A 25,919-nucleotide genomic window follows, 5' to 3' on the forward strand; every position below is an offset into this window, starting at 1 on the left:
GGTGGCTGTCATTGCAGGGGATCATGACACCTGCTGTGGGGCCTCACCTGAGCCAGCACTAACTGCTCCCCAAGGACGGAGCTGGGAACAAGATGGAATTATGATAATGAATGCCCTGTCCCCTGCTCTCTGCTGGAGCGCTGGGGCCCTGGAGAGAGCAGCTGGAGGACAGGCAGATGGAAAAGCAGTTATTCTGCAAGCTTCCCCAGGGGAACTTGGCCAAGAATGCCTGGCCTGGAGGCACTGGGTGTCGAGTGGCACCTGGGACCTTCACCCCCTCCCAGGTACCCCACTCCTCTGAAAGAATGGCTGCATTTTGTGTCTGACTCAGCACAAAACGGCTCCCTGAGACAGGAGGAGGGGTTTGGGCTGGCTGGGGGCCAGGCCCGGGGCTCTGGGTGGTGGGCAGATGCCCCTCTTGCGGCCCGTCTCTGAACTCACAGATCTCTCCTGGTGCCCACCGGGCCGGGACCCCCGGCAGGCACAAGAAGAGGGCCATCGGCTCTTAGCTTCACCTCCCCCTGCCCCTGTCCCCCCCACCTCCACCCACCTGAGGCCTGGACTTGACCTTGCTGGCTTCGGGGGTGGGTGTGATAAGCGTCTTGGTGGAGGGAACTAGCTGCCTGCAAAGGCATTTTCCGCTCTCTAAAGTAAACAATCAAACAGGAAATTAATCGAGAAACCCACATCAACGGAAGGTTCAGGTTGTGATTTTCACAGCCCCAGAGCCAGGAAATTCAAAGTTAGAGTTCCCATAGCAACTTGCCTGTAGAATCAGCTGCCAGCACGCTGGGCTGGAATGAGACCCCGAGGGGTCAACTGGGCCAGCCCCCTGCCTCTAGGAAGCACAGCTCAACGTCAGGTCTGAAAGTCCCGGGGTCCACTGCTCTTTTGAGTGGACCAGCAGGCCTGGGAAGGAGTTAGGAATTGCAAGGCCAGGGCTCTCTACCTTAGTCCTCAGCGCAGCAAGCCTTGTAAGCCGGTGGACCAGCGGATAGCTCAGGGCTGCAGTGTTCTCTATTCCCATATTCCAGCCACTATTCCCGTATTCTAGGAGATGACAATGGTACTGAGGCCTGCCAGACACTCGTGGGAGGGGCCGTGCCATGCACGGCACGCTTCCCATTCCGTGTTCTCTTCTGTCCTGTAACGCCTCGCTTCCATCCCAACCGCCTCTGAACCTTGTCATTGCCCTTTGCCACCCCCTCCCCCCACTGGTTTTCCTCCTAGACACATCTCGATTGACGGGCAGTTCCAAGAGCTTTCAGGACAGCCGCCCAGGTGGCTCCATTTAGTGGGTGCTCTTCTCCTCCATCTGTCCCCCCACCCTTTCTGGACCAAATCTACACTATTTTCATATTCGGGCAATGCACACGGACCGACGATCAGGTAGCTTAAATTGGCACTGGAGGCAAGTCCTCCCCCTTCAAGTATGTGGGGGGTTGTGTGTCTTGGGTGGGGTTTTCTTTTGTGTGTGACTCGTGAGGAGTCCCTGCCTGGCAGGAAAGGAGATAAGGGTGTTGGAGCTCAACGGAGAAGGAAACAGTCTGGAATCCTTCCCCGGGAGTCGCCCCGCCTTCCCACCCGCGATGGCCCCCGGTGGCCGGCTGGCTTTCTCCGTGTGGCTCTGCGGCCCGGGGCCCGGGGACCCTCGTGACGAGGCGTGACGAGGCTAGCCGAGGCAGGCGCGGGCGCTCCCCGGGCACCAGGCCTGTGGCAGAGGGTGCCTGGCCTGCCCGCCCGCCCGGGCGGCCCTGGAGCCCGCGCCGTGAACTGAGCAAAGCAGTGGAAAGAGAGAAGTGGCGCCTGCTGGAAAGCAGACAGAGCGCCTCCTTGATTTCCTGACAGGCCTAGCCGCATGCCAGGGGCTGATGGGCCAGCTCCGAGTGCCCGGCCTCGCTTGCGAAACAGTCCCTTCCTCCTCTGGGTCGGCTTTCCCGGCGGCCGAGCCACTGTCCAGCCGCCCGAGTCCCTGAGCGAGGCCTCCCCTCACCCCCGCTGCCTTGCTGCCTTCTCCCGGAGTCTCAGCACAGAATTCAGTGGGCAGGCCAGGGAAGCCGGGACCCCTCCTGGCGGTGCAAGGTCTTGCCTTTTCTGAAGCCAGATGAAGACATGCAATCAGGAAGAAGTGCAGGAGGGGGGAGGGAGGTAACTGGATTCTCTGCTGGTTTCTGCAGTCCCAGAGGGAATCTGGAGGAGGGGGCCTTGTCACAGAGGGCGACCCCCCAGCTTCAGAGGAAAGGCGTCCCTGTGCAGAGTCCAGGGGCTGCTGCAGCTCTCCGCCCACCCCCTGTCCTCCCCACTGTTATCTGTGGTGCACGGCTGTCTAGGGGCCTCACCAGTGGCCCACCTTCCGTTGAGCCTAGGAAGAAACTCATGGTATGCCAAGTCAACCAGGCGTGCCTCCCACCCATCTCAGACTTTACAGGGTATGTGAGTGGGGGAAGGCACAGGTAACCGGCCAGGGGCCTGAAGGAGCTGGAGCAGGGCCACACCGGCCCCCTACTCTGCTACCAAGCATGGAATTTGGAAGAAACCTTTGCTGAACACAGGTCCTCTTCGGCGTGATAATCCTGGCGTGCTGTATTTAAGAAGAAGACATGCCTGCTGTAGTTTGGCTACCAGACAGAGGTGCCGGTCTTCCGGCATGGGGGTGGAGGGAGGAGTCTGAAGCCACACCGCAGAGGCTGGGCTGACGGTCTGTCCCCCGGGAGAGGAAGCTCAGCTGGTTCTGCGGTGGGTTTGGGTGCAAGGCGGTAACCAAGCACCAACTGGGCAAGGACAGCTGCGCCTGGGACAAGCTTAAGCGGAGAATAATAGGGCTGTGCTGAAGGCATAATTAGCATTGGTACTCAGAGCCTCAGCCACCCGACAGAGGGACAGACAGGCCTGGGCTGAGAAAAGGGCCTGGGGCTGCCTGGGGACGGCAGAAAGGATTGGCGAAGTACTCTCTGCCAAGTCTAAGGTTGGAGATAAGAGTATTTAATTGGCACCTGGAAGTTTGTTTGGCTTTGGAGCCTTACCCTTAGCAGAATATAAACTGTAATAATGGGGCAACTCTGTTTCTAAATTGAGATGATCTTTTTGGAGGAGCGCATGCACATGCGAGTCAGGATTCTGTATTCTGTGTGCATTCTCAACCGGTTCACCTGAGGGGGCTGTGAGGGGGTAAAGTGCCTAGTGGATGCTCAGACACTACCCCGCTGGCCACGTCCACCCCTGCGGCCCTACCCCCCTCTCCTCACCTTCACAGACCTCCAGGCCATCCCACGCCTTCTGTTCACAGGCCTATGAACTCGTCTTGCTCTTATCTGCGGGGACAATGGGAGCAAACCCCACCTGGGCTCCATTTTCTGGATCGCTTGAGACTGATCACAAAGACCTTCCTCCTCCAAGAAGCTTTCCCTGACCTCTCCCCTAACCTTCATAACCGGAAGCTTCTCTGTTCATAGCCCGGGGGCGACTATTTGGTTCCTGCTAGTCTAGTCTAGGGTCTATCTTGACTGGTTTTTCCCTCACGCAGGACCTTGTGCTCAGCCGCCCTACAGATTGGATTCGAAGGAAAGCGTGCTGTGGTTGGGGCCAAGCCACTCAGAAGGGCCCCTCTGTTCCCTGGCGTGGAGCCAGCCAGCAACACGCGCCCAGAGCACGGCAGGTCCTGCTCCTCCTCCAGGGATCTGAAGGGACAACTGTTCCATTCATTCACTCATTCCTTCAACAAGGAGGCACGAGTCCTATCTCATGGGTCTGCCGGTCTAGTAGGGAAGACAGACGTCGCACCGGCAGATCAGTGATGGGAACCAGGGCTGTAAGGCGAGGCTGCCTGCGTTCTAATCCCCAGCGGGCCCCCCCAACAGGCCGCACAGTTAACTTCTTTGTGTCTCAGTTTCCTTCTCTGGAAAGTGGGGTAGGATCAAATGAGATCATCTGGGACCCAGAGTTAGAATAGTATCTGGCACACAGCGAGCACAGCTCCATCACTGGCGGCTGGTCTTCCTAAGTGGGCTGCATGTGGCCCAGAACTGAGGGTGTTGTGGGGGTGGGTGGTGGGAAGAACTGTTCTCACCTGTGTGGGGAGAGGAGCCCAGGGAAGTCCTGGGGAGAGAGCTTTGAGAAGACCCTTTAAGATCGAACTAGGGAAAGAGTGGGGTCAGGAGAAGGAACTGAAAGAACATTCTAGGCAATGAGAAAGGGCACCCTCGAGAATCCTGTGGGCCTGGAAGAAGAGGGAGGCAGGAGGTGAGCCTAGCTGGAAGGCCGGCGGGCTCATTCAGGTGAAAGGGGACCTTGGCCTACGCGAGCTGTGGACAGGCAGACACATGGTGGCCAGAGCTGAGGACGAGGGAAGAGCTGCTGTCCACAGACCCTGGGGATGCACCGGGCGGAGCGTGGTGGTGAGAGTCAGGGACGGCCTCAGGCCTTTTGTTGTCACAGCCCGGAGGATGGTGGCACCCTCTGGGAGCAGACGGGTTCCATTAAGACGCTCTGGGTTTGGGGGGGCGGGGGGGGGGCTGTGGGGGGGCCAGAGGGAGGTGTCAGGTGGACGTACCCAGGCCTGGAGATGTGGATCTAATTTGTGCAGGTCAAGTTTGGGGGCTGCTGCCCCGGGAATCCGCCTGTGACCGACACAGGCTTTGGGACCTGCACCTGGGAGCCCATTTCCTGGCTTGCCACCAGCTAGGGTCACCTGTCCTTTGGTAAATCCCAAAGCACATCGACTTCTCCAGGCCTCTGGTTAAGAGGACACCGAATGAAGTTTCGGAGAGGGCCTTAAAGGGGAACACAGTCCCAAGGCAAAGGCTCCTATAACAAACTCTGGGAAAAACATACACCCGACACGGAAAAATCACATGGAGTTCCACTTTGGGCGTCGATCAATGAAGTTCTGTGAGAACACAGTCTGGTCACTGGCTTCCATGTCACCGGCAGCCGCTCACTTGCTAGGGCAGTGGTGCTGAGGACTGAGCAGGCCTCTGAATTTGGCGACAAGGCGACTTCAGCAGGGACCGTGCTGTTGGCCTGAGGGGGCAGAAACAATCCAGAGAGACAGCACGTTTCTTCTGAAACCTCCGGCTCCACGGGGAAGAGAGAAGTAGGGTGGGTCCCGGAGGGGAATGTGGGGTCAAGGGAAGGTTTTCCCTCCTCTGGAGGCTTTGGTGGGCTGCTGGGAAGAAACCACTAGAGGGGGGGACGCATGGGATGTGGTGGAGAGAAGGAAGCCATCGGAGGGAAGCCTGCAGCAAGAGGGGATGGGACCGGCAGCCCTCTGCAACCAGGGATGGGCTGAGCAGAGCCACTGTCCTCACGGCCAGGCTACCCCAAACAGCCCGGACCACGGCAGGCCCGGCATGGCTGTGAAGAGGCCGGAGACAGCCCGTGGGTCCCGTGAGAGAATTAAAGAAAGCAAAAGTTACCTTACGCCAACTTAGATTAGCAGTTTCTTCTTACCAGAAGAAAGATACTTAAATCTGGCCTTTGGGTGATTTTAATACCTGGCTCTCCTATTGGTGTTTACATACAAAGTACTCTTGACTCTCCTATTTGTGTTTACATATAAAGTACTCTTTCTTCAAGCTGTGTGCTAATGTCACTCCAGCATTATATAGAAAGACCCCCAAGGGGGTGATTTTATATTGTATTTCTATTTTTCTTCAGTGGGACATTTTTGGGAGAAAACTTTTGAAGTATCACACGGGCAAAAAGGTGCACACATCCTAAGTATGCCGTTAGATGAATTTTCACGCAGGGGATACACTCGTGCTGCCGGTGGCCTGACCGAGCGTCAGAACCTTGGAGAACCCCACAGGCTTCTTGTGCTCCTTCTTCTCACTACCCCTCCCCTAAGGTCGCCACAAGCCTGCCTAGCACCGCAGCTTAGTGTTACCTGTTTGAAACCCCCCAGGCCTTTACATTTGCAGCACACACAGTGACCTGCAGGGTAGTTCCTGCGAGGCCCCTCGCTCACCTGGTGATCACTTTGAGAACTCCACCGTCCCTGGCTGCTCGGCCCTGGGGTTTCGTTCATAGGACATCATCTGATTCTGGAACTGGGGGAATAGGTAGGCTGGTTGCAGGTTTTAAGGCTGAAGAAATGGAAGTTTGGAGCTGAACTAGATGATGTCCAGTGGGCCCATGGCCATATATCAGGAGTAGGGAGCTAATTCTCAGACCCAAGAATCTGTCCCCAAAGTTTGGTGCTTCCTTATGCATTGTGTTTAGAGACATGTGTCCCTTAGCTTTTTTGGAACATGGGAGTCTTGGAAGATCTGACGGAAACTCTGGCATCTCTCCCAGAAAAATGCACACCTACACACATTCACAGATGTCTGCATCCAATTTCTGTGAGTTCCTAGACCTTGAAGGCCACCCAAAGGTCCCAGATACAAACCTTTGACATGGCCTTACACAATCCAACCTAAATCACCGCTGAAAGTGTCACATGAGTATGGGACAGTGCCTACCTCCATAAAGACAGTCACACGATCTCATGTGTCATCAGGAGGATCATATAGCCTTCTTCTGTGCCCGTCGGGCTGTGGCTGGGTAGTGCTGGGGTGAAGGCGTTATGCCAGGGTGGCCAAAAAAGATACCACAAACGTTCTGTGCTGTGTGCCAGACACTTGACAGATGTGATCACTAATCCTTATGGCAACCCTGCAGAGGTAGAGGGCTGTTTCCCATTTTACTGATGGAAAAACTGAGGCTCAAGGAGGTTCAGTAACTTGCCTCAGATCCTAGCCAGTACTGACAGTGTGGGATTTGAAATCATGTTAGCCCGATGTCCGAGCCCTCCTTCTTTCATTGTCTCTTCTCACGAAGGGGACTTTTAGCTTCCCTCTCATCCTGCTCTGCTCTGCGGATCCCCGAAGCTGACAAGGTGGTCAGGGGGGAACTGTCTGACAGCATGGGGATGCCTCAGTGCACGCTGTCTCCACTCCTGGGAAATGACTCCCTGGAGCCCTGTCACTTTGGGACACCAGGTGACACATACACTTTTCCTGTGGCTCAGCGAGTGCCTTGGGCAGTGTGAGCGGGCAGGGTAGATTTCTGGAGGCGGCTAGAGATAGAAAACCAGCCAGCTCCACATCCAGGGATAGAGAACCCTCTCCCTGGATTCATACAACAGAGCTATGGCACCTCTGGGTCTCAGTTTTATCATCGGTAAAATGGGGGTGGCGTTCAGACTAGATCAGGGCTACCCAGTGCGGGGACCTCCTACCTTAGCAGCAGCATCGCCCAGGAAATTGCAAATTCTCTCTTCAGACAGTGATACCGCGATTTTAATGAGCACTGAGAACCACAGATCTCGATCAGGGGGTCTGTAAACTACAGCCCATGGGCCAAATCTGGTCCACAGCCTCCTTTTTATGGGGCCTGTGTGCTAAGAACAGTTTTTCCATTTTTAAGTAGCTGGGGAAAAAAAGCAAATGAATAATAATATTCTTTGACACATAAAAATGCTATAAAATTCAAATTTCAGTGTCCATAAATAAGGTTTTGTTGGAGCTCAGCCACGCGCGTTCATTTACATATTGTCCACGGCCGCTTTCGCATTAGGAAGGCAGAACTGAGTACTTTCCACAGAAACTGCTCTCGTGGCTTCGCACGGCTGCTCAGGGCAGTGCAAATCACAGGGATGTGGTTAAACTCGATTTAGCCTCTTGGCCTGCAAAGCTAAAATATTTACTATCTGGCCTTTTATAGAAGTTTGCTAACCTCTGATCTATGGAGAGTGTGAAGGGGACAGAAGGGGTGGAAGGGGGGAGGGGCGGGGGGAGGGGGAGGGAAGGAGGACCAGTGTAAGAGCCGGGATCCCTTCCGGCAGGGGCGGTGGGGGACAAAAGTGAGCTGTCCGTCCTTGTCTGGGCTGTGCCAGGTCAGCCCTGGGGATCCTTTACACGACTGCTTCGAGGGTGGTCTGGAAGGCCCCTCTGACCACTTGCCTGTACGAAAACCCCAAATTCCACCTCTAGTGCAGGGGCTCGTAATGAGAAGCCCCCAGAGGACAGGCTCCAGGGATTCTCTGCAAGCTTTAATGCATGTGGGTATTTTCTGGGGAGAAGGTTTACTGGGAGGTGGGGGGTCAGTAATCTCCCCGACCTCTACAAACCCCTGAGCCTCTTTTTTCCCCCTTTGGGGCACACATTTTTCTCTTCCAAGCTCTCTTTTCAAAATGTGAAAGTCCCTGGACGGGTAACACCTTCCACACACATCCCTCCTACCTAGAAAAGGCGGTGGGGGGTGGTTACCTGATGGCACGGGGGCAGGCCTCAGGAAAGTCCTGGGAGTCTGAGGCAGGGTGGAGGGAGGGGGCAGACGCACTGAGGTGGAGGAGACCTTGGTCATCAGGAAAAGGGCCTCTTTCCTGGAGGGCTGAAAGCACCCTGCCCCGCCCTGATCTCCCCACACTCCAGAACCCCCTCCTCCTCATCAGCAAGAGGCCAGAAAGGCTTGCGGCCGGTGGGGGTATTGGTAGCCACCCTGGAGGGTGGGTACCTCCACTCCCCCGAGTCCACAAGGCCTCCCGCCTAGGGCATTACCCAAGCAAGTCTCAACTGTGGCCCTGGGATTCCAGGTATTTCCCCAGCCAGCCCCACCTCGTCTAATTGCTTTCCAGTCAGCTAATCCTTGGCCCACGCCCTCAGCTCCAGCCAGGCAAGCCACCTCAGTGTGGCCTGCAGTAGCTTCTGAGACTTCCCATGGCCCGCGTCCAAGCCCGGGGCAGCCGCTCAACTCCCCTTGCCCAAACCACATCCTCCCTGCTAGTCTCCACACCTCAAACTCTCCTCTGACTAACGTTTCCAAACCAAGCAGAGCATGGTCCAGTCCAGACCCAAAGCGGCAGACTAATTCATTCCCTACTGTCCCTCCTTGCCCCCCGCGCCCCCAGACTGGCCATATCCAGTCTATCAGGGAAGAACAATTAGCAAAAAGTGGAGCTGTACCTACTGTTCAATTCCCAGAGCTAATTGTTCTAAGCAGGGCTTCGGCCTTAATTATGGGATAATTAGTTAGTGAATGTGTGTTTGCATTTCCACAAGTGTGTTTGCATTTCCTAAGTCTGGCTTTTAGCCCTGGGAAGCCAGATTCAGCAAATACTTTTATGTTTCAATACCTCTGAGTAAGGGACAAGGTCTTAATTACAGAAATGGATGTCTGAGAACAACAGTGTAATCAAAAGGGGAACGCAGGAATGAGCTAATTGTGCCTTCCGTGGACTGCCTGCACCCCCTCCCGGGTCTGCGGACTCTGCTGGGAGTCTGGCACAGTCTGCCACCCCATGCCCTTGATTCCCCTGGTCTGTGCCGGTTTCTGTCCTCGCCTTCCGCTCTCCTCACCTTTCTTCATTCGGGGATCCAAAGAATTGCCTTTGCAGACCCCAGCAGGGAGCCCCAGCCAACCACCCAACGCTAGCATGCTGGCTGGTTGATTTAGATTTTAGCTCACAACGTTTTCTTTTGCTTCTGGGTGCTCAGTGAGAGGAGCTAGGAAAAATACTTTTGAGGCTTTGGGGATCCAGATACTTTAGGAATCCAGAAAAGTCCCCCAAAGGCTGAGGATTCTAGAAGCTAGCCTCCAGACCTATGGCGTCCAGTACAGTAGCCACCAGCCACATGCGGGCTTGGAAATGTGCCTGCTCCGAACTGAGAGGCGCTTCGAGTGTAAAATACGGAGCGGGTTTCAAAGACTGAGTACAAAAAAGAAGAATACAAAAAAAATAAACCTCTCACTGACACTTTTAAATATTGATTACATGTTGAAATGGTCATGCATTGGCTATCCTGGATAATATAAAAGATATTAATTTCACCAGTTCCTTTTTTAAAAATGCAGCTCCTAGCAAATGTATGGTGACACAGTGGCTCACATTATATTGTACTGGACATGTTGCTCCCTAGTCGGGATTGCGCTGAGATAGTTAAGGACCAAGGCTGCCACTGTCTTTAACCTCTGTGACTTCAGGTGTCCCCTCCCAGCTCCTGGGCTCACCTTCTTCCCGACCCTCACAGAACTCTCCTGAGCTCTGCACATCCTTACTCCTTTCCCTCCTCAAGGGAGAGGCCAGAGAAGAAGGCCCAGCTGAAGGCTGGCATTGCACACAGCAGATGCCCCCTCAGCGCCCCTCCACAACCCCTTCCCCATGGCTCTTGATCCGTGAAGTTGTGCCACAAGCCCACCCTGACTTCTCGTGATTGTGGCTCATGGGATTCTGACTCGGGACAGACTAGTTCAATCTCATATGAGGCCTGGTGGGTCAAAGTTGAGCAACGACCACTTAATTAGAGCAGAGCAGAAGCGTGGGGACAGAACACAGGCAGCTTCAGTGGCTGATGGTAGTTCTCCCCGTTTCGCTCAAATTGTGAGCACAGACTGCTTCCTCTGAGTTTGATTTGGGGGAGCATTTCTCTTCCTCCCCCACTCTGAGCTCATCTGCAGGGACCACTACCAGCCCGTCTCCACCCTGCTCGCTCACTCCGCCTCTTCAAGGATTCTGGATTTATCTGCTCAGAGAGGTCTTCCCAGATGAACTCTAGAAGGGCGCCTACTGTCTCCTGCTTGGCTCGGTCTAGACATTCCATTTCATTAATTTGTTCAACGAGTATTTACTGAGCACCTACTCTGTGCCGGGCCCTGTTCTAGTCGCTGGGGATACTGCAGTGAAGAGAACAAACACATTCCTTGTCTTTAGAGAGCTTCCGTGCTAGTTGGGGAGAGAGAAAACACATGACACAGAAAGCTCTACGGGAGAGCCAGATCCTGGTAAAGGCTATGGAGAAAAAGAAAGCAGGCTGCGGGGGTGGTAAGTGAGGGTCCACCTAGGACCGATATCCAGCTGAGACCTGGAAGGGTGACTGGAAGAAGGCCACTGTCCTGCAAGGAAAGGCAGGAGCAAAGGCCCTGACACGTACTTTACTGTGTTCCTTCACAGCTTTGCTTATTAAGGAGCACTTCGTTTATATGATATAAATACCCTGCTGCATGATCCCATTATTTCACGGTTTTTGTTTTTCACGTCTTTGTTTTGTGAGTCCCCCACAGGGAAGGGAGGAAGTCAACTTGTAATTAGCAAATCGACTAAATCCCCGTTTAATCCTCATCCCAGTAAGGAACTGAGGGCCCGAGAGGATAAGATGCCCGAATTTGTCTGGCTCTGAGGGCGGCCTTCTTCCCTAGCATCTTTCTCTGCCCGTTACAAGATCAGGCAATCCCGGAGGTTTCTTCTCTCAGGGCCTGGCCCAGGCTACCTGTACCTACTGATCATTGCTGGTGGCGGTGCTAATGGGGCCCTCAATAAGGAACTGGATTCTGGAAGAGAGGAGAAAAGCTGGTTCCTGTGTCCAGCCCAGATGGACAAGCGCTGGCCTACACATTATTGACATCGGGAGGTGGGGATGGCAGTCCGCGGGGTATCCTCAACAGCTCAACTTAATCGGTGGGTCTGAGAGCTAGCAGGTTAAGGAAGATCAGTGCCGGTCCTGGGGGTGGGGGCTGCATGTGACTTGTGCACCAGCTCCCAGTCCTGGGTGCTTTGCTTTTTCCCCTTCTCCCCAGCAGATAGCAGCTCTGGGAGGGGAGGGACCACCTCGCGCTCAAACAGCCAGCCCAGCACTTGGTGCCCCTATTGCTGCGTACCTGCAAAGTCTGGGCAGGGCTGGGCTGTGCAAACCATGGGGAGGCACTGGAATGGGGGGGCCCCAGGGGGGCCAGGATTCACTGGGTCCACTTACCAGAAGTTACCGACGGTCATCTGTCAACACCACAGTGCCTGGTTTCTTATTTTCTAAATATGTGGGTCACTCCTTCTCCTTCCCAGCCAATCCCCCTACACATGGAGAAAGTGCCCCAGACTATCTCCCCTCTAGCCCCAAAGCTGACTGAGAAGAATCTGCCATCAGCCCATTGCGAAAGCGCTACTGGGGATGGGAGGGGAGGGTGCGAAGAAGGTATCTTAGTTAAAAAAAAAAAAAAAAAGCCCAAAGGATTTAAAAACGTAGACAGATGCATGTGTATATGTATAGATGTTGTGTGTCCTGATTTATCCTCCACCGTCCACTCGCCAGTTTAGAAAAAGTCCGCACCCCCGCCCCTCCCCACCGAGGCCTCAGCCCCGCCCGGTCCCCGCCCGCCTTCTGCGCGCCTCTGCCGAAAGCAGAGGCCTCTTGAAGTTCAGACATTAATTACTGAGTTAGAATATTTTTCGGAATTACAGGCATGGCCCCGGGAGATAAGAGGAAGGAGGCGGCGAGCGCGGGGGGGCGGGGCCGCGGAGGCGGGGCGGCCTCCGGGAGGGGCCCGCTCCCCAGCCCGCAAGGCCAGGCGCCCCCTGCAGGCGGCGTGGAGAGAGCGAGCCGCGTTGCGCGCTCCGGTCCGGGCCCGGCCCGAGGGGGCGTCCGTGGGGCGGGGGGCGCAGCGCCGAGCGACTGCTCTCCTTCTTACCTCCCCACCCGAGGCCTTCAACGTGGGATTCCTGCTAGAAGACGGTTATGTTAATTAAAACCGTTTTCAACGAAGAGGAGATAGACCCAATCAGTCCCCTTCTGTAATTAGGAGGATTGATGGCGCTGACTCCCCGCCGCGGGACGGGGGTGGGGGGACCGGAAGGGCTGGCAGCAATTCAACCTCACTTTTAAAAAATGCCGAAAATCTGATGTTTCTTAAAAACCGCTCCCACCTATATATGTAAGGCTAGCTCATTCTCAGACAGGATCTCTATATTTTAGAGAAAATCCCCAAAGCTTGCAACGCCACCACCTTCCAAACCGGAATTGAAGAGAGGTCTTCCTGAAGCCATGCTGAGATGGGCTTGGAAATCTCTTGAGTTTTAAGACTGTTTAAAAACGGTTCTGGCGTGGAGACTGGTTTCCCTTTGGAAACCAGTGTCTGGTGGAAGCTGGTATTTTTATAACTCCAGGCTCTCTATCAGATCCTGTGTTACCATGGTTGCTAAGGGGAACACTGGCTTCGGATTTCACATTTCAGTTTGCAGTCTGGCTAAGGAAGTAGAACAGTTAAAGGGTGGGGGATGGCGAGGGGTCGGGGACTGTTGGCTGGGGTGGGAGGGAGGCCCTGGTTTTATCTTGGGGTGGGGGCGGTGGTCTAGGATCCCCAGCCTCCAGGAGGCGTGCCAGCGTGCGCGGGTGTGTGGGTGTGCCCTGGGGGTGTCTGAGCAGGTCAGGGGCATCACACCACCAGAGTGCCTTGGCTGCCAACTGGAAGGGGGGGGCGACAGCTTTGGAGGGGAACAAAACTGTGGGGAGTTATTTCGGCAGAGGTTACAGGAATGGTTGCTTAAGCTGAGGTATTCATAGCAGCAGCTGCTGGACCTGGAGGAACTGCAGCTAAACCAGTGCCCAGGGGCTGTGTACCTGCCCCAGGAAGGCTGCATTCTCAGAGGAACATTCCAGGCAGGGTCTATGCTGAAGATTAGGGCTGGAATAAACTGTTCATGGAGAAAGGTTCGCCTGAATTTTCAAGCTTCCTTCCAGTCTTTCACTTCCTGCTTAGTCTTTTTAATCGACTGTTACAGTAAGGAATTAAAGGTGCAAGGAGTTGAGGACCGTTGTCTGCTAAGATGCCCTCGCCAGATCTCCTTGTCTTGTCTGCTTCTGGGCTTCCACCTTCCTGCTGTTCCAGGCTCACCTGATTTTGAGCACTGCACCGTGCACTGGGTTACCCTGGGCGTCCCTCTGGCTAGGGAGAGCCCAGATTTACTTGACTTTGTTATTTCAGCATATTCCCTCTGAAAGTGTGTCTAGGAGACCTTTCAGTTCAATAAGGAAGTAGTATTTTTCCCAGTGTTTGTTGAATGAATAAATAACTCTCTTTCATGACTTCCATGGTATTGCTCTCTGGCTTTAAAACTTGGGTATCATCTTGCATGTACCGGAATGCCTCTGCTGGGCGCCAGCACCAGCCCAGGACTTATCCATCAGACCTGACATAGATGGGCCACGCTCATTCTGGCCCTTGTGCCTCTGTTCACTTTTCTTCCTGGGGGCCAGGCCAGTATCTGTTCTGAAGCCCTAGCTCCCCTCCCCTTTGCCCCCAGCGGCTGCCCACACCTCTAAACTCCCCCTACCCTTACGTTGGCACAACCCATCATAAATGTTCACAGCTGCGTAATTTCTGTGGATTCTGTCACCAAATGGGTTGTCAGCCTTTTGGGGGAACATCACAACTTATACGCTCTCCTTCTAGAACAACTAGGAAACTGCAGTTCAATAAGAAAAGTAGCATTGTCTCAAACCAAATCACTGCTTCCTGAAGGAGTGGAGCGTCCCGAGCAAAATGTAGTTGGGGTTCCATGATACATGAGACCAGCCTACCCACAGGTACCAATGAGAGGTTGAAATGATTTAAAAGCAACCAAGAAGAGGTCACGAGGCATTGCTACAACCACCTGGCAAAGGACGTGTCCAGAGAACAGGCATCAGCAGCCCCGTATGCGTGCTAGTTGCACAGGATGTTATAGGGAGGAATAACTCAGGGCAGGGTGGGGGCATGGCAGGAAGTGAACCTGGCCTTGAAGGTGGGCAGGAGTCAGGCAGGAGGAGGAGGAAGATGGCGCTCAGGCAGGAGGAATGCAAGAGGCCTTCTGTGGAGCTGCACTGGGAGCACCGTGGCTGGAGCCTCAGAGGCCTCCTGTGAGGATCTCCAGGAAAGGGGGGTTGTGTTTGATGGTGGGGGGCCACGGCGCCCAGTGAGGAGAACGGACATTACTTTCTGGGGCTGTCTGTGGGGTGATACTTCTCTGGAGCAGTGCCTGGAACACGGTTTGCTTTCCACAGCAACGCGCGACAATGCAGCTAGCTCTCCGAGGGGCTGTCACACACCACTTGCTTTCATTTTAAGCCTTAAACCTGTAGGGTGAGTATTAGTCCCATATTCCCGTATTATGGATAGAAAGTTGAGGTTTGGAAACATTAAAGAATCAGGTGAGCCCCACAGCTGGGAATGGCAGAGCCGGGATTCAAACTTCCGGCCAGAGAGGTTCTTCCGGTTATGCTCTACCCACAGTGCTCTCTGGCCGTCAATGGCTGCTCACTAAATGCACCTAAGATGCAGCTACTTGCGTTTCTTTCTTTCTTTCTTTCTTTTTTTTTTTAAAGATTTTTTTATTTATTCGAGACACAGAGATACAGAGAGAGAAAGCATGAGCAGGGAGAGAGGCAGAGGGAGAAGCAGTCTCCTCGCTGAGCCAGGAGCCCGATGTGGGGCTCGAGCCCATGACCCCGGGATCATGACCTGAGCCAAAGGCAGACGCTTAACCATCTGAGCCCCCCAGGTGCCCCAGCTACTTGCGTTTCTTAACCTTGGCTGCACACTGGAGTCAGATGGAGAGATGAATTTTTTTTTTTTTTTCCCTCTCAAACCCTATCACCAGAAAGTTTGATTTAATTGGTTGAAATGGGGTTGGGGGGAAGGTCTGAGAATTTGTACTTTTTAAAAAGCTCCCCAAGGCACAGGGTCAAGAGTCCTGGGTTGCATGGAGAATAATTTCAGATCTCTCCGCTCCCCATTAGGGTGCATCGGTATCCTGGGCGCAGCTGACCTTGGCCTCTTCTGGGCAGAGTGGGCCATGCCCTGGCCCCAGCTGGGTAGCTGAATGCGGCCCCATCTCCTGCTCTCAGGAAGGGAGGAATAGTCCCGCTGGAAAGGTACCTCTGAAGAATGTTCTGCTTGACTTTCCTAGCCCTGTGAAATAGCAGAGGATCTCCACCCACACCCACTTCATCTCAGCCTTTTCCGAGGTCAGATTTCCCCTGGAGCCAAAACAATGTGAGCAATTGAATGCACGCTCACGCAAAAAGTTAAAAAAGTGGCTCTCTCATTGTTGCACGGAGCAATTTCATTTCCTGAGAAGCCTGACTTGCTGCCCTCTGTGTCCTCCTCCCCAGCCTGTGCCTGCCGGCCTCTTCCAGGAGCCCAACCAGTTGCATCCTTGGGGGGGGGGGTGTGCCCATCGGAGACACCCCTCACAGGCACCTGCCCCCTCCCTGCCCTTCCTTTGGAAAAGGCAGGGAGGGGGCGGATGGGGTTTCTGGGGCCTGGAGGGAAGGAGAGCAGGGGAGCCAACCATAGGGAGGGGGTCAGAGGGAGGTGCAGAGGGATGAGAGATTCCTGGCACAGGGCAGCCCCCCTCCCTTCCTCCTTTCCTCCACTCCTGACCCCTGGCTTTGGCTGCTAGACTCGGAAGAGTGCAGGAGACTGGGAATCACGGGTAGAGATGGGCTGGGGGTATTGGACTAGAGACGGAAAGGATGAGAGGGAGCGGGTAGAAACAGGCCCCTAGTGCACAGGGAACGTCTGCTCAAAGGAAACAGGTGTAAGGGGTTAAAAGCCACTCTAGCATTCCCTGCCAGAGGAATTTTTGATGAAGCTCTTGAAGAAAGGCGCCCAGAGAAAACCGTTCTTTGGTATCTTGGAACAGTCTAGCAAGATCACCAGTGGGTCACAGAGGTGACAGAGGAGCAGAGGGGGCCAAGAGTGTTGCAGGGTCAGGAAAAGGGTGTGAGGAGAGGACCCCCCCCAACGCTGGCCCCAATCCCAACCAACTAAGTGGTTGGCAAGTGGGTTCCAGCTGAGATGGGAGATGACAGCACCCTTAGCTTGGGCCACAAACACTAATTACACCCTCCTTGGTGGGGGGCCCTTGCAGTCACAGTTTGGCTGGGGGCCTGGGCAGGATGAAGGGGTCCTTCCAGTGCTACTGGAAGACAGCTGAAGGGATGCTTTACTGTTTCTTTGTGTCTTCTTTGATTTCTTTCATTAACATTTTGCAGTTTTCAGGGTACAAGTCTTTTACTTCCTTAGTTAAGTTTATTCTTAAGTATTTTACTCTTTCTCATGCTACTGTAAAGTGACTTGTTTTCCTAATTTCCTTTTCATGTAGTTTGTTATCACTGCAGAGAAATGTGGTTGTCAGACGTTGATTCTGTATCCAGCAATGTTACTGCGTTCATTTATTGGTTCTAATCTTTTTTTTTTTTTTTTTTTTGGTGGAGTCTTTAGGGTTTTCTATATACAAGATCACACTATCTACAAACAGACAATTTTGCATCTTCCTTTTCAATTTGGATGTCATTTATTTTTTCTTGTCTAATTGCTGTGGCTAGGACTTCTAATACTATGAAGAGGGAGTGGCAAGAGTGGACACCCTTGTCTTGTTCCTGGTCTTGGACTGGAAGACTTGATATTGTTAAAATGTCCACACCCCCAAAGTGACCTACACATTCAATGCAATCCTAGTCAAAAGTACAATGGCATTTTTTTAAAGAAATAGAACAGACAATTCTAACATTCACAGAGAACCACAAAAGATTCATATAGCCCAAACAATCCTGAAGCGACTTGAAAAAGAACAAATCAGGAAGCACCACACATCCTCATTTCAAAATGTATTCCAAGGCTACAGTAATTAAAACAGACATATAGACCCAATGGGACAGAAGTGAGAGCCCAGAAAGAGATCCGTGCATATATGATCAACCAATCTTCGACGAGGTGCCGAGAATACACAGTCTCTTCGACAAATGGTGCCGGAAAACGGGACATCCACAGGCCGAAAAGTGAAACTGGACTCTTACGTTACACCATACACAGAGGGATCAACTTAACATGGATTAAAACTTAAGGCCTAAAGCTAACTTCTCAAAGAAAACGCTTCATGACGTGGGTCTTGGCAGGGATGTCACGGATATGATCCCAAAAGCACAAAAGCAGACCAGGGACCACTGGGACGACCACAGCAGATGAGAAGTTTCTGCAGAGCGAGAACAGAACAGAACCCCACAAAAAACCGCACCAAAACCAAAAAACCGGAGTGAAAAGTAACTCACAGATTGGGAGAAAATATCTGCAAACCATACATCTGATAATGGGTTAATTTGCAAAACCTATAAGGAACTCCTACAACCCAATAAAGCAGAAAACTAATAACCGGATTGAAAAAACGAGCTAAGGACTTGAATAGACATTTTTCCAAAGAAGACATACACACGGCCTACAGGCATCTGAAAAGGTGCTCACTGTCACTAATCATCAGGGAAATGTGAATCAAAACCACTTCACATCTGTTAGGATGACCATTATTATTTCAAAAAAAAAAAAAAAAAGACAAGTGTTGGCAAGGAGGGGGAGGAATAATTGCTCTGAAAGACAGTAGGCAGCTTCCTCAAAAAGTTAAAAATAGAACCATCTTATCCAGCAATCCCACTTCTGAGTTTATCTAAAAGAACTGAAATCAAGATCTCGAAGAGATATGACCACTCCTGCACTCCCATGTTCACTGCAACTCTACTCACAGTAGCCAAGATGCGCGAATGACCTCGATGTCCATGAACAGATGCACAGATTAAGAAATGTGGAATATTCATACAGTGGAATACAGGTAACCCTTGAACAACGCAGGGGTTAGCAGCACCAAGCCCCCTGCAGTCGAAAATCCACATGTAATTTTTGACTCCCCCCAAATGTAACTAATAGTCTCTTACCATCCAGAAGCCTTCCCAATGACATCAACAGTCAATTAACGCATATTTTGCATATGTGTATTATATACTGTACACTTACAATAAAGTAAGCTAGAGGAAATATTACTAAGAAAACCGTAAGGTGGAGAAAATATATTTACAGTACGGTATCGTAAAAACTCCTCATCTAATTGACCCCCACGGTTCAGACCCATATTGTTCGGAGGTCAACTGTACTATTCCACTTGATAAAAGAAGAGAATTCTGCCCTATGGGACAACAGGGAGGCACCTGGAAAATATTACGCCAAGCGCAATAAGCCAGTCACAGAAGGACAAATACTGCCTAGTTCCACTTACATGAGGTGTTTCAAAGAGTCAAACTTGTAGAAGCAAAGAACAGGTGGCTACCAGAGGCTGGGGGTACAGGGGGGTGGGTATGTCAGTTGCTAAAAACTGGGCACACAATTTCAGTTGTGCCGGGTGAATAAATTCTAGGGATTCACTATAAGGACATCGTACTACTGTACCGTACACTTAAAAAATCTGTTAAGAGGGTAGACCTCATATTAAGTGTTCTTATGACAATAAAATTTTATAAACACTAAAAAAATAAAAAAAAAGGGGGCGCCTCCTTGGCTCAGTGGGTACAGCGTACGACTCTTGACCTCGGGGCTGTAAGTTTGAGCCCCACGTTGGGTGTAGCGATTCCTTAAAAAAAATAAAATCGTAAAAAAAAAATTAAAAAAAGCTCACGAAGCAAATACGAGCGGTAAACAGGAGGCCAAGGAGACTCCTGCACCCTTCAGGTGCTGATAGTACATTTCAATCACTTCAAAAACCCTCTTGGCAGAGCCAGTGGTGCTTAAACAATAAAAAGGCTCACCGAAAATTATTCTTCTCCATCCCTCAAAGAAAGGTCTGATTGGCACATGTTATTTATGGCAGAAGTGGAATCAATTCTCCAATGACCTCTTTGGCCTTGGCTGCATAGCACGGACTGAAGAAATAGAAAGGTGCTTCGTGAGGCGTGAGCAGAGTGGCCAGGAGCAGGGACTCCAGCAGTCAGATCTGGATTCCGATATGCACTCTGCTGTGTGGCCCTGAGCAAACTGCCCGACCTCTCTGTTCTCTGGCAGCCAGGGATGATCATCTTCAGAGTGTTGTCCGAGTTAAAAGAGAAAAGAATGCATGATGTGCTTTGGGCAATGCCTGCCAGCGTGCCGTTATCATTATAAAATACTAAATTACTAAATAGAGGCTAAGTTACCAAATGCTCTAATACTAAGACTCCGTGGAAAGGCTGGAGTTGTCTGGGTGGAGTGCCGTGTCTCACTCTTGGGAGCTGTCCGTGTGGGCTGCTGGGGGTGGGGGCGGGGAGCTTCCCAGAAGTGGCCTGGGCTGGGCCTGGGAAGAGGTGTTACGGCCAGGAAGAGACAGACTCCAAGGATGGAGTCCAAGGTCTGAAGCTTGAGTAACCAAGAGAACCAGAGAGAACGGTTAATTCAACTGGGTCAGAGTGTGCAAGGAAATGCCCAGGGGACTCCCCCTGGGGCAGGGCAGCTCTCAGAGACCCAGGCAGCCTCCAGTCTGAAGGGGCTTCGGGGCCAAGCACGTGCTCAATCTTAAAGGGGAGTGGGGGCCAGTGAGCCCCAGGTCCAGTGAAGGTGGCCTCTGTGAACTGAGAACCCCAAGACTGCAGTGGGGCTGTGAGGATTTTGTATCTGCCTCTTAGGTTTGTTCTAAGTGAGATTTTCACACCCAGATGGCCCACGGTCTGTGACTGATTCAGGGCCTAGAGGAAAGGGGGGGCAGGGGAAGCCAGGGAGGGCGTGCAGAAGCAGAGGATAGCGTGAGTGACCCACAGCGGTAAGAAAAGGCAATCAGGTGGGTTCTGGGGCTGCTGCCTGGCTGTGGGGGGGGGGCTGGAAGCGTGGGTCTGGGCCCACACTAGGATCTGGACTGAGCAGGAAGGCCTTGGGGTGTAGCTCTGGCCACATCATACTGGAGGGGCTTGAGGCATGACCTGGATGTATCTAGTGGGCAGCTGAAAATGCAGGCCCGGGACCGTTCTAGGAGTTGGGAGGACCCGGTAGGGTGGGCATCTGGGTCAGCCATCTGCACGGCCCCAGGGGAAAAGTCTAAACCTTTCCAGCATGGAAAGAGGCAGCAGCAGTGGCTTTGGCTTCTGGAAACTTCTTGGAGCTGGCCCAACCTGCTTTGGGAATGTCGGTCAGACCTGGGTAGAAGTGTGTGTGTGTGTGACAGATAAGGTAGGGGAGGCAGCAACAGGCTCTGAGAATTCAGGTGTCTGTCTCCAGGGAGCTGGGAAAGGCACAGGCTCTCCGTAGGGACGGATATGATCCCTCGGACACACGTTTATGTCCCCATCTCTTCTTAAGGCCCTGTTTTAGGGAAGCTAAGTTCTCTTTGGAAAGAGCTCTAGATGGGTAGTAGAGAAGCTCCAGGCCAGCAGTGAGGGGCTATGTGTCCCCGGGCAAGGCACTCAGCCTCTGTGCCCCTTTAAGATTGGGCATGTGCCCGGCCCTAAGTCAGACTGGAGGACACCTAGCTCTCTGAGAGCCGCCCTGCCCTAGAACAAGTCCCCGGGGCATTTCCTTCTACCTTCCGACCTAGTTGTCCTGGTGCGCTTAGCACCCTCTCCACACCGTGTCTTTCTCCCTGAACCCCTTCAGAGTGAGCAGCATGGTCTCTCTCTACAGATGAGGAACCGAGGCTCAGGGCAGGTGAACTCTCCCCTGGATGGCACAGCTCGAACCTGGCAGAGGCAGAATTGGAGCCCAGGGCTGGTGCTCTGGAACCAGCTCACTGCGGGCCTCCGGCAGAGAGCTCGGAACGTGGGGCTCTGATTTCCCCTTTTACGGTGAAAGCTGTAGATGAACTGTTTGTTCTTCAAGTTTACCGTGAGCACGGCAGCCACCTGTGTTCGTGACATTGTCCTGAAAAGTTGAACGCATCGAGCAAGTGTGCATTAGGGGACGCTCCTTGTTTTTTGTGCAGACCTCCTGGCACCTTCCGGATCTCACACCCGAAAGTTCGCGCTACCTCAGGCGGTGTTAGAAGGTCCTGGCAGCCAGGGCTGGCGCTCAGCTGCAGCCTTGCCTCCTGCTCGGGGAAGCAGGTGACGGCAACCCCAGGACGTGCCCAGATCACGCAGAGGGAACGTGTTGGGGCAATCCAGGTCACTGCCCTCGAACAGTGCTGCTCCCTGCCTTGAGCTGGGTTGTCAGGGGCACAGGGAAACTCAGGCAGGGGTGGGAGGGCCCCGAGAGGCCATCGTCGAAGGGGGCTGTCTTCACATCACCCCCGAGGGATGCAAAAAGTAAAGCTATGGCCCCTTGTGGTGCTGCGTTCTGAGCTTATGACCCTTTGAGAGCGACATACTGTGGGAGGAGGCCATTTGCCGATTCTGAGAAACAATTCTGAATCCAAGTGCATTTGTTAGGAAGTATGTTGGGCTCTGTGGAGTGGCAGAGGCTGACGGGTTTACAAGGTGTCTGAGAGAGGTCTGCATGCTCTGCTTTAGTGAGCATCCACACAGTCGGGAATGAGCACCTTGTTTCCCATAAGCAGATGCTTCAAAACCATCTACCAATACCCTCTCCTTTCTCTTAAGTTGCTCTATTATCTTCTTCCTCTGCAAAACACACAAATGTCCCCTGACCGCACAGCGCCCCCTGTAGTTGACAAGTTCCTCTTTTTTGTTGCCTTTCACAGAAACACTTCTCCAAAGACTTGTCCACACTCATGTTCTCACCTCCACCGCCTCCCGGCCACTCCTCCACCTACACCCTCTCCCTGGGTGATCCCACCTGGTCCCCAGCCTGGGGCACCAAGTATACACGGACACCTCACAAAACGCTCCATTCCGAGCCCCCAGGGCTGACACTTCTTCCCAATTTTCAGACACTTCTACCTGAGCGACAGTGGGACAGCTCTCTGGGGACAACCACCAGGTCACCCAAACAGAATAAAAAACCACCTCCTAGTTTTCACCCCCTTCTGTTTCTCTTCGAGCCTTCCCCATCCCAGAAAATGGTGCCACCAGGCTTGTGAACCAGGCGCCCACGTCACTTCCTCCATTCTCCGATATCTCATGTCAGCGGGTCCTGTTGATTCCAACTCAGAAATATAACTGGAATGCGATCCTCCCCTGTGCCGTCATGGCTACGTTCTGAGCCACCAAACTCTCTCTCACCCCATAATGAACTCCCAGCTTCTGGCTCCCAAGAGTAGCCAGGATGATCCTCTAAAGTGGGCTATATATACCTGGTAGGGCAGGTACGCCACTGACCTCTTGCTTCTCAAAAGTTTCTCGGTTATTCTCATTTATTTCTCCTTCAGATGAAATTTAGAAGCAAGTATTTTTTTTTTTAAATAATTCAATGGTAAACCAATCTAGACCAAAGATCCATTCATTCAATTAATATTTACTGGAGGCCTCCTCCCTGCAGGTAGTGTTCTAGATTATGAATTACTGAAGTCTGAGTTAATAATAATTTCCTTTGGAAGGCTTTTTCCCTCTATACAAACCCAATAAATTAAAACCCGGCTTTAGTAAATAGAAGCACAGGGAGTGATGTTTCTGTTTACCAAAGGATCGATCGTTCTAGGTGGTACAAACCCTGTAGCTTTCCTGGCGCATGTGAGTTTTGCTCACAGATATTCCAGGGTGGCGTGCCCTGGCAGGGCAGCGGGCCCGGCCGCGTGGGTCTCTTACCTCCCTGAGGCAGGTGTAGATGGGGCAGACAAGCACGCGGAAGGGCTCGCCCGTGCTGCTGCGCATGGTCCCGAACACCTCACACAGGAAGGTGATGAAGCCAAGCCAGCGTTCCACATCCTGCTGCTGAAGCTCTTCCCGCACGGTGAAGTCCTTCTGTGGAGGCACAAGAGACCGAGTCAGGCTCGCTGGGGTCAGTCTGCCTTGCTGTGGTGCCTGTTGTCTAAGGGCCGGCTCTAGACAACTGGTAAACCCCATGCTTTCACTAAGGAGGGGTGGGTGACCCTTGACTGGAGTGTGAATGTGGGGGACTCACGTGTGGGTAGCAGGGCCACCTTGACTTTTGGCCACAGCACCTCTTCTTCAGTTCCCAGATTGGGGGCCCCTCAGCCTTGCCTCACTGACCCCAATGCTGAGGTGGGGGAGTGAGATGAAGGGCACACGACGCCTGTCCCAGAGTTATCACCTCCCCCATTCAACTCCATGTGCCTGAACTACCTCCCTTTGCTAATCCCCAAAGCATGCCCTCCACGTGAGGGAGGGTGACCAGAGAATTGTCCTGCACGTCAGCAATTAGTGACTGAGGCCCACTGTGGCTCCAGCACTGGGCTGGAGACAGCTACGGCCCCTGCCTGCAAGGGGCTTAGAGACATTCATTCATCCTCCCTAAAAACAGTATTGCTCCATTGTGTGCCAGGTGCTGTATTAAGGACTAGGAAATGACACGTTCACTTGTAACCATGATACAAGAGAGAAGGTATCAAAGCCACTGTGGGGTTCCAGGTGGAAGGACTTTGGGAGCTCAGAGGCAGAAGTTGTCACTTTGAATGGGAAATCAAGGCCATGAAAGAGCTAGGCTTCTGACTCAGGAATGTGGGGCCTTTCAGGCGGAGAGAACAATGATGTGGGGAGGGTAATACGGATGTTTGGGAAATAGGAAGGTAGAACGCAGTCTGGGTCCTGTGCGGGTGGCATAGAGAAGCAAAAAACAGGAGGCAGGGCTGCGAAAGAGGGTGGGGCTGGAGTATGGATAATTGCACCCGGCCGAGGAGCTTCATTCTGTGTGACGGCTGGCAGAGAAGGTTTTGGGTGGGCCATGAAAGGCCATAGTCATATCTATGCTTCTTACAAGGGTACTACGGCCGGATGTGGAGACTGAGCAGGAGGCCGCCGCCAAAGTGCAGGCTGAATGAGACTACACTCTCTGGCATTTCAGAGATAAGAGTCTGTGGTAGGTTAGATTATATTCAGAAATATATTTCCCCTACCTCTTGTCTTCAGGTTTGGCCATATGACTTGCTTTGGCCAACAGAATGAGGCAGAAGTGACAGGGTGCCAATTCTGATCCGAGGCCTTACATAGTTAGGCTTACTCTCCCATGCTTCTCCCATTGTCATTGTGGTCTGACGGTCCCAAAGGGAAGATGAGAGACATGTGAAGCAGGGCTCTACCCAAGTCTAGGCTAGATCAGGTGGCCCCCAGCCAACCTGCACACTTATAATCTAACTACAACACAACACTGGGTGCCATGAGGATTTCTGTGGTTGTCTGTTGAGCAGTACTAGCTGCCTGATACAGGACTGGTACAAGAGACACTGTCAAGATATGGAGTCGCCGAGTGATGGATTTCAGGGTTGATGGAGAACGAAGACTGAAATATGATCCCAAGCTTCTGGATTTGGGGACCGTGCCACCACGAGGAACAGGACACGGGAGGGAAGAGGCTGCGGCCCGCGCCGCATGCCGTCCCCACCATCCGGTAGCCCGCCCCATCGCGGAGTTTTGGCCGAGCATTCTCCTGGATGCTCCGATCTCAGAATCTCCAGAGAAGGAAGGTTCTCACGGAAGACGTGGCTGATGTCTGTCCCTTGTGGATGATAGAAGTGCTATCTAGAAACCTGAAAGGGCAGATGGGACCTCAGCCTCCTCGGCTGGTCAATTTGGGGCTGGATGAGAAGATCTCCGAGAGATGTCCCTCCAGTTCCTGCTTCTGACGAGCCTGGGTCATGGCTTATGTTTCAGAATTTCTCCAGTTTAAAGTCTGTGTGTGTGTGTGTGTAAAAGGAAAGCAGTATCAGTCCACGACCTGTGCACCAGACACCGAGCCAAGGACCTGAACTGTAATGTCTCCTGTAATCATCGCAATGATCCCACTAGGCTGGTCCTATTATTGCCCCATTCTAGAGATGATGAATCTGAGGTTAGAGAAGTTACCCAACTTGGCCATGGCTACGCGGTAATGGCAGAGCTGGGATTTGAACCTGGATCTGCCTACTCTGGACACCAAGCTTTTTCCCCACTTCTTTCCTCATGGTGTCTTGAAACTGGAAAAGTAGTACCTCAGAGCGCAAGCTCTTACTCACCTTGTGTCTGAATTTTCCACTAAGCCATTTGTTCATACTGCCCCCGGAAGTCCATTCAAGCTCACAGATCTCATGGGCCCCACGCCGACCCCTGGGTCTCCTGCCTCCCCACTCACTTCCCACTGAAATGTCTACCTGTGTACAACTGTGCTTTGCCAGTTCATGGAACTCTCCCACCTGGAGTCTGAGACAGGGCAGTGTCCCTGGAAGAGTCCCCTGGGTTTAGCCAGGGACCCCAAAAGGAGTGGGGTCTCCTTCCCAGTACAGAGCCTGGAGCAGGGAGCCCACAGGGGCCGCCCTGTGTTGTTCTAGGTACCTGTGAATGAATGAAGGACTTTGCCCC

The 25,919-nt window shown here is 52.8% G+C and overlaps 1 protein-coding gene across 8 annotated transcripts in view; it reads right to left on the reverse strand.

The window, feature by feature from the left end:
* The window catches only part of CTIF (cap binding complex dependent translation initiation factor), a 286,564-nt gene that overhangs the window by 16,281 nt on the left and 244,364 nt on the right, over positions 1–25,919 (reverse strand). For all 8 annotated transcript variants that reach the window (XR_012380017.1, XM_073898235.1, XM_073898230.1 and 5 more), the window contains one exon: positions 23,214–23,369. Coding sequence is in view for 7 of the 8 variants with exons in the window: in XM_073898235.1 (XP_073754336.1) it covers positions 23,214–23,369 (156 nt within the window). In the remaining variant the exon portion in view is untranslated. The remainder of the gene's footprint in view (positions 1–23,213; positions 23,370–25,919) is intronic.

The sequence above is a fragment of the Callorhinus ursinus genome, unplaced genomic scaffold (genome assembly GCF_003265705.2).
Source record: "Callorhinus ursinus isolate GAN/ISIS: 27379988/994484 unplaced genomic scaffold, GSC_fseal_2.0 scaffold11, whole genome shotgun sequence".
Taxonomy (NCBI): Eukaryota; Metazoa; Chordata; class Mammalia; order Carnivora; family Otariidae; genus Callorhinus; species Callorhinus ursinus.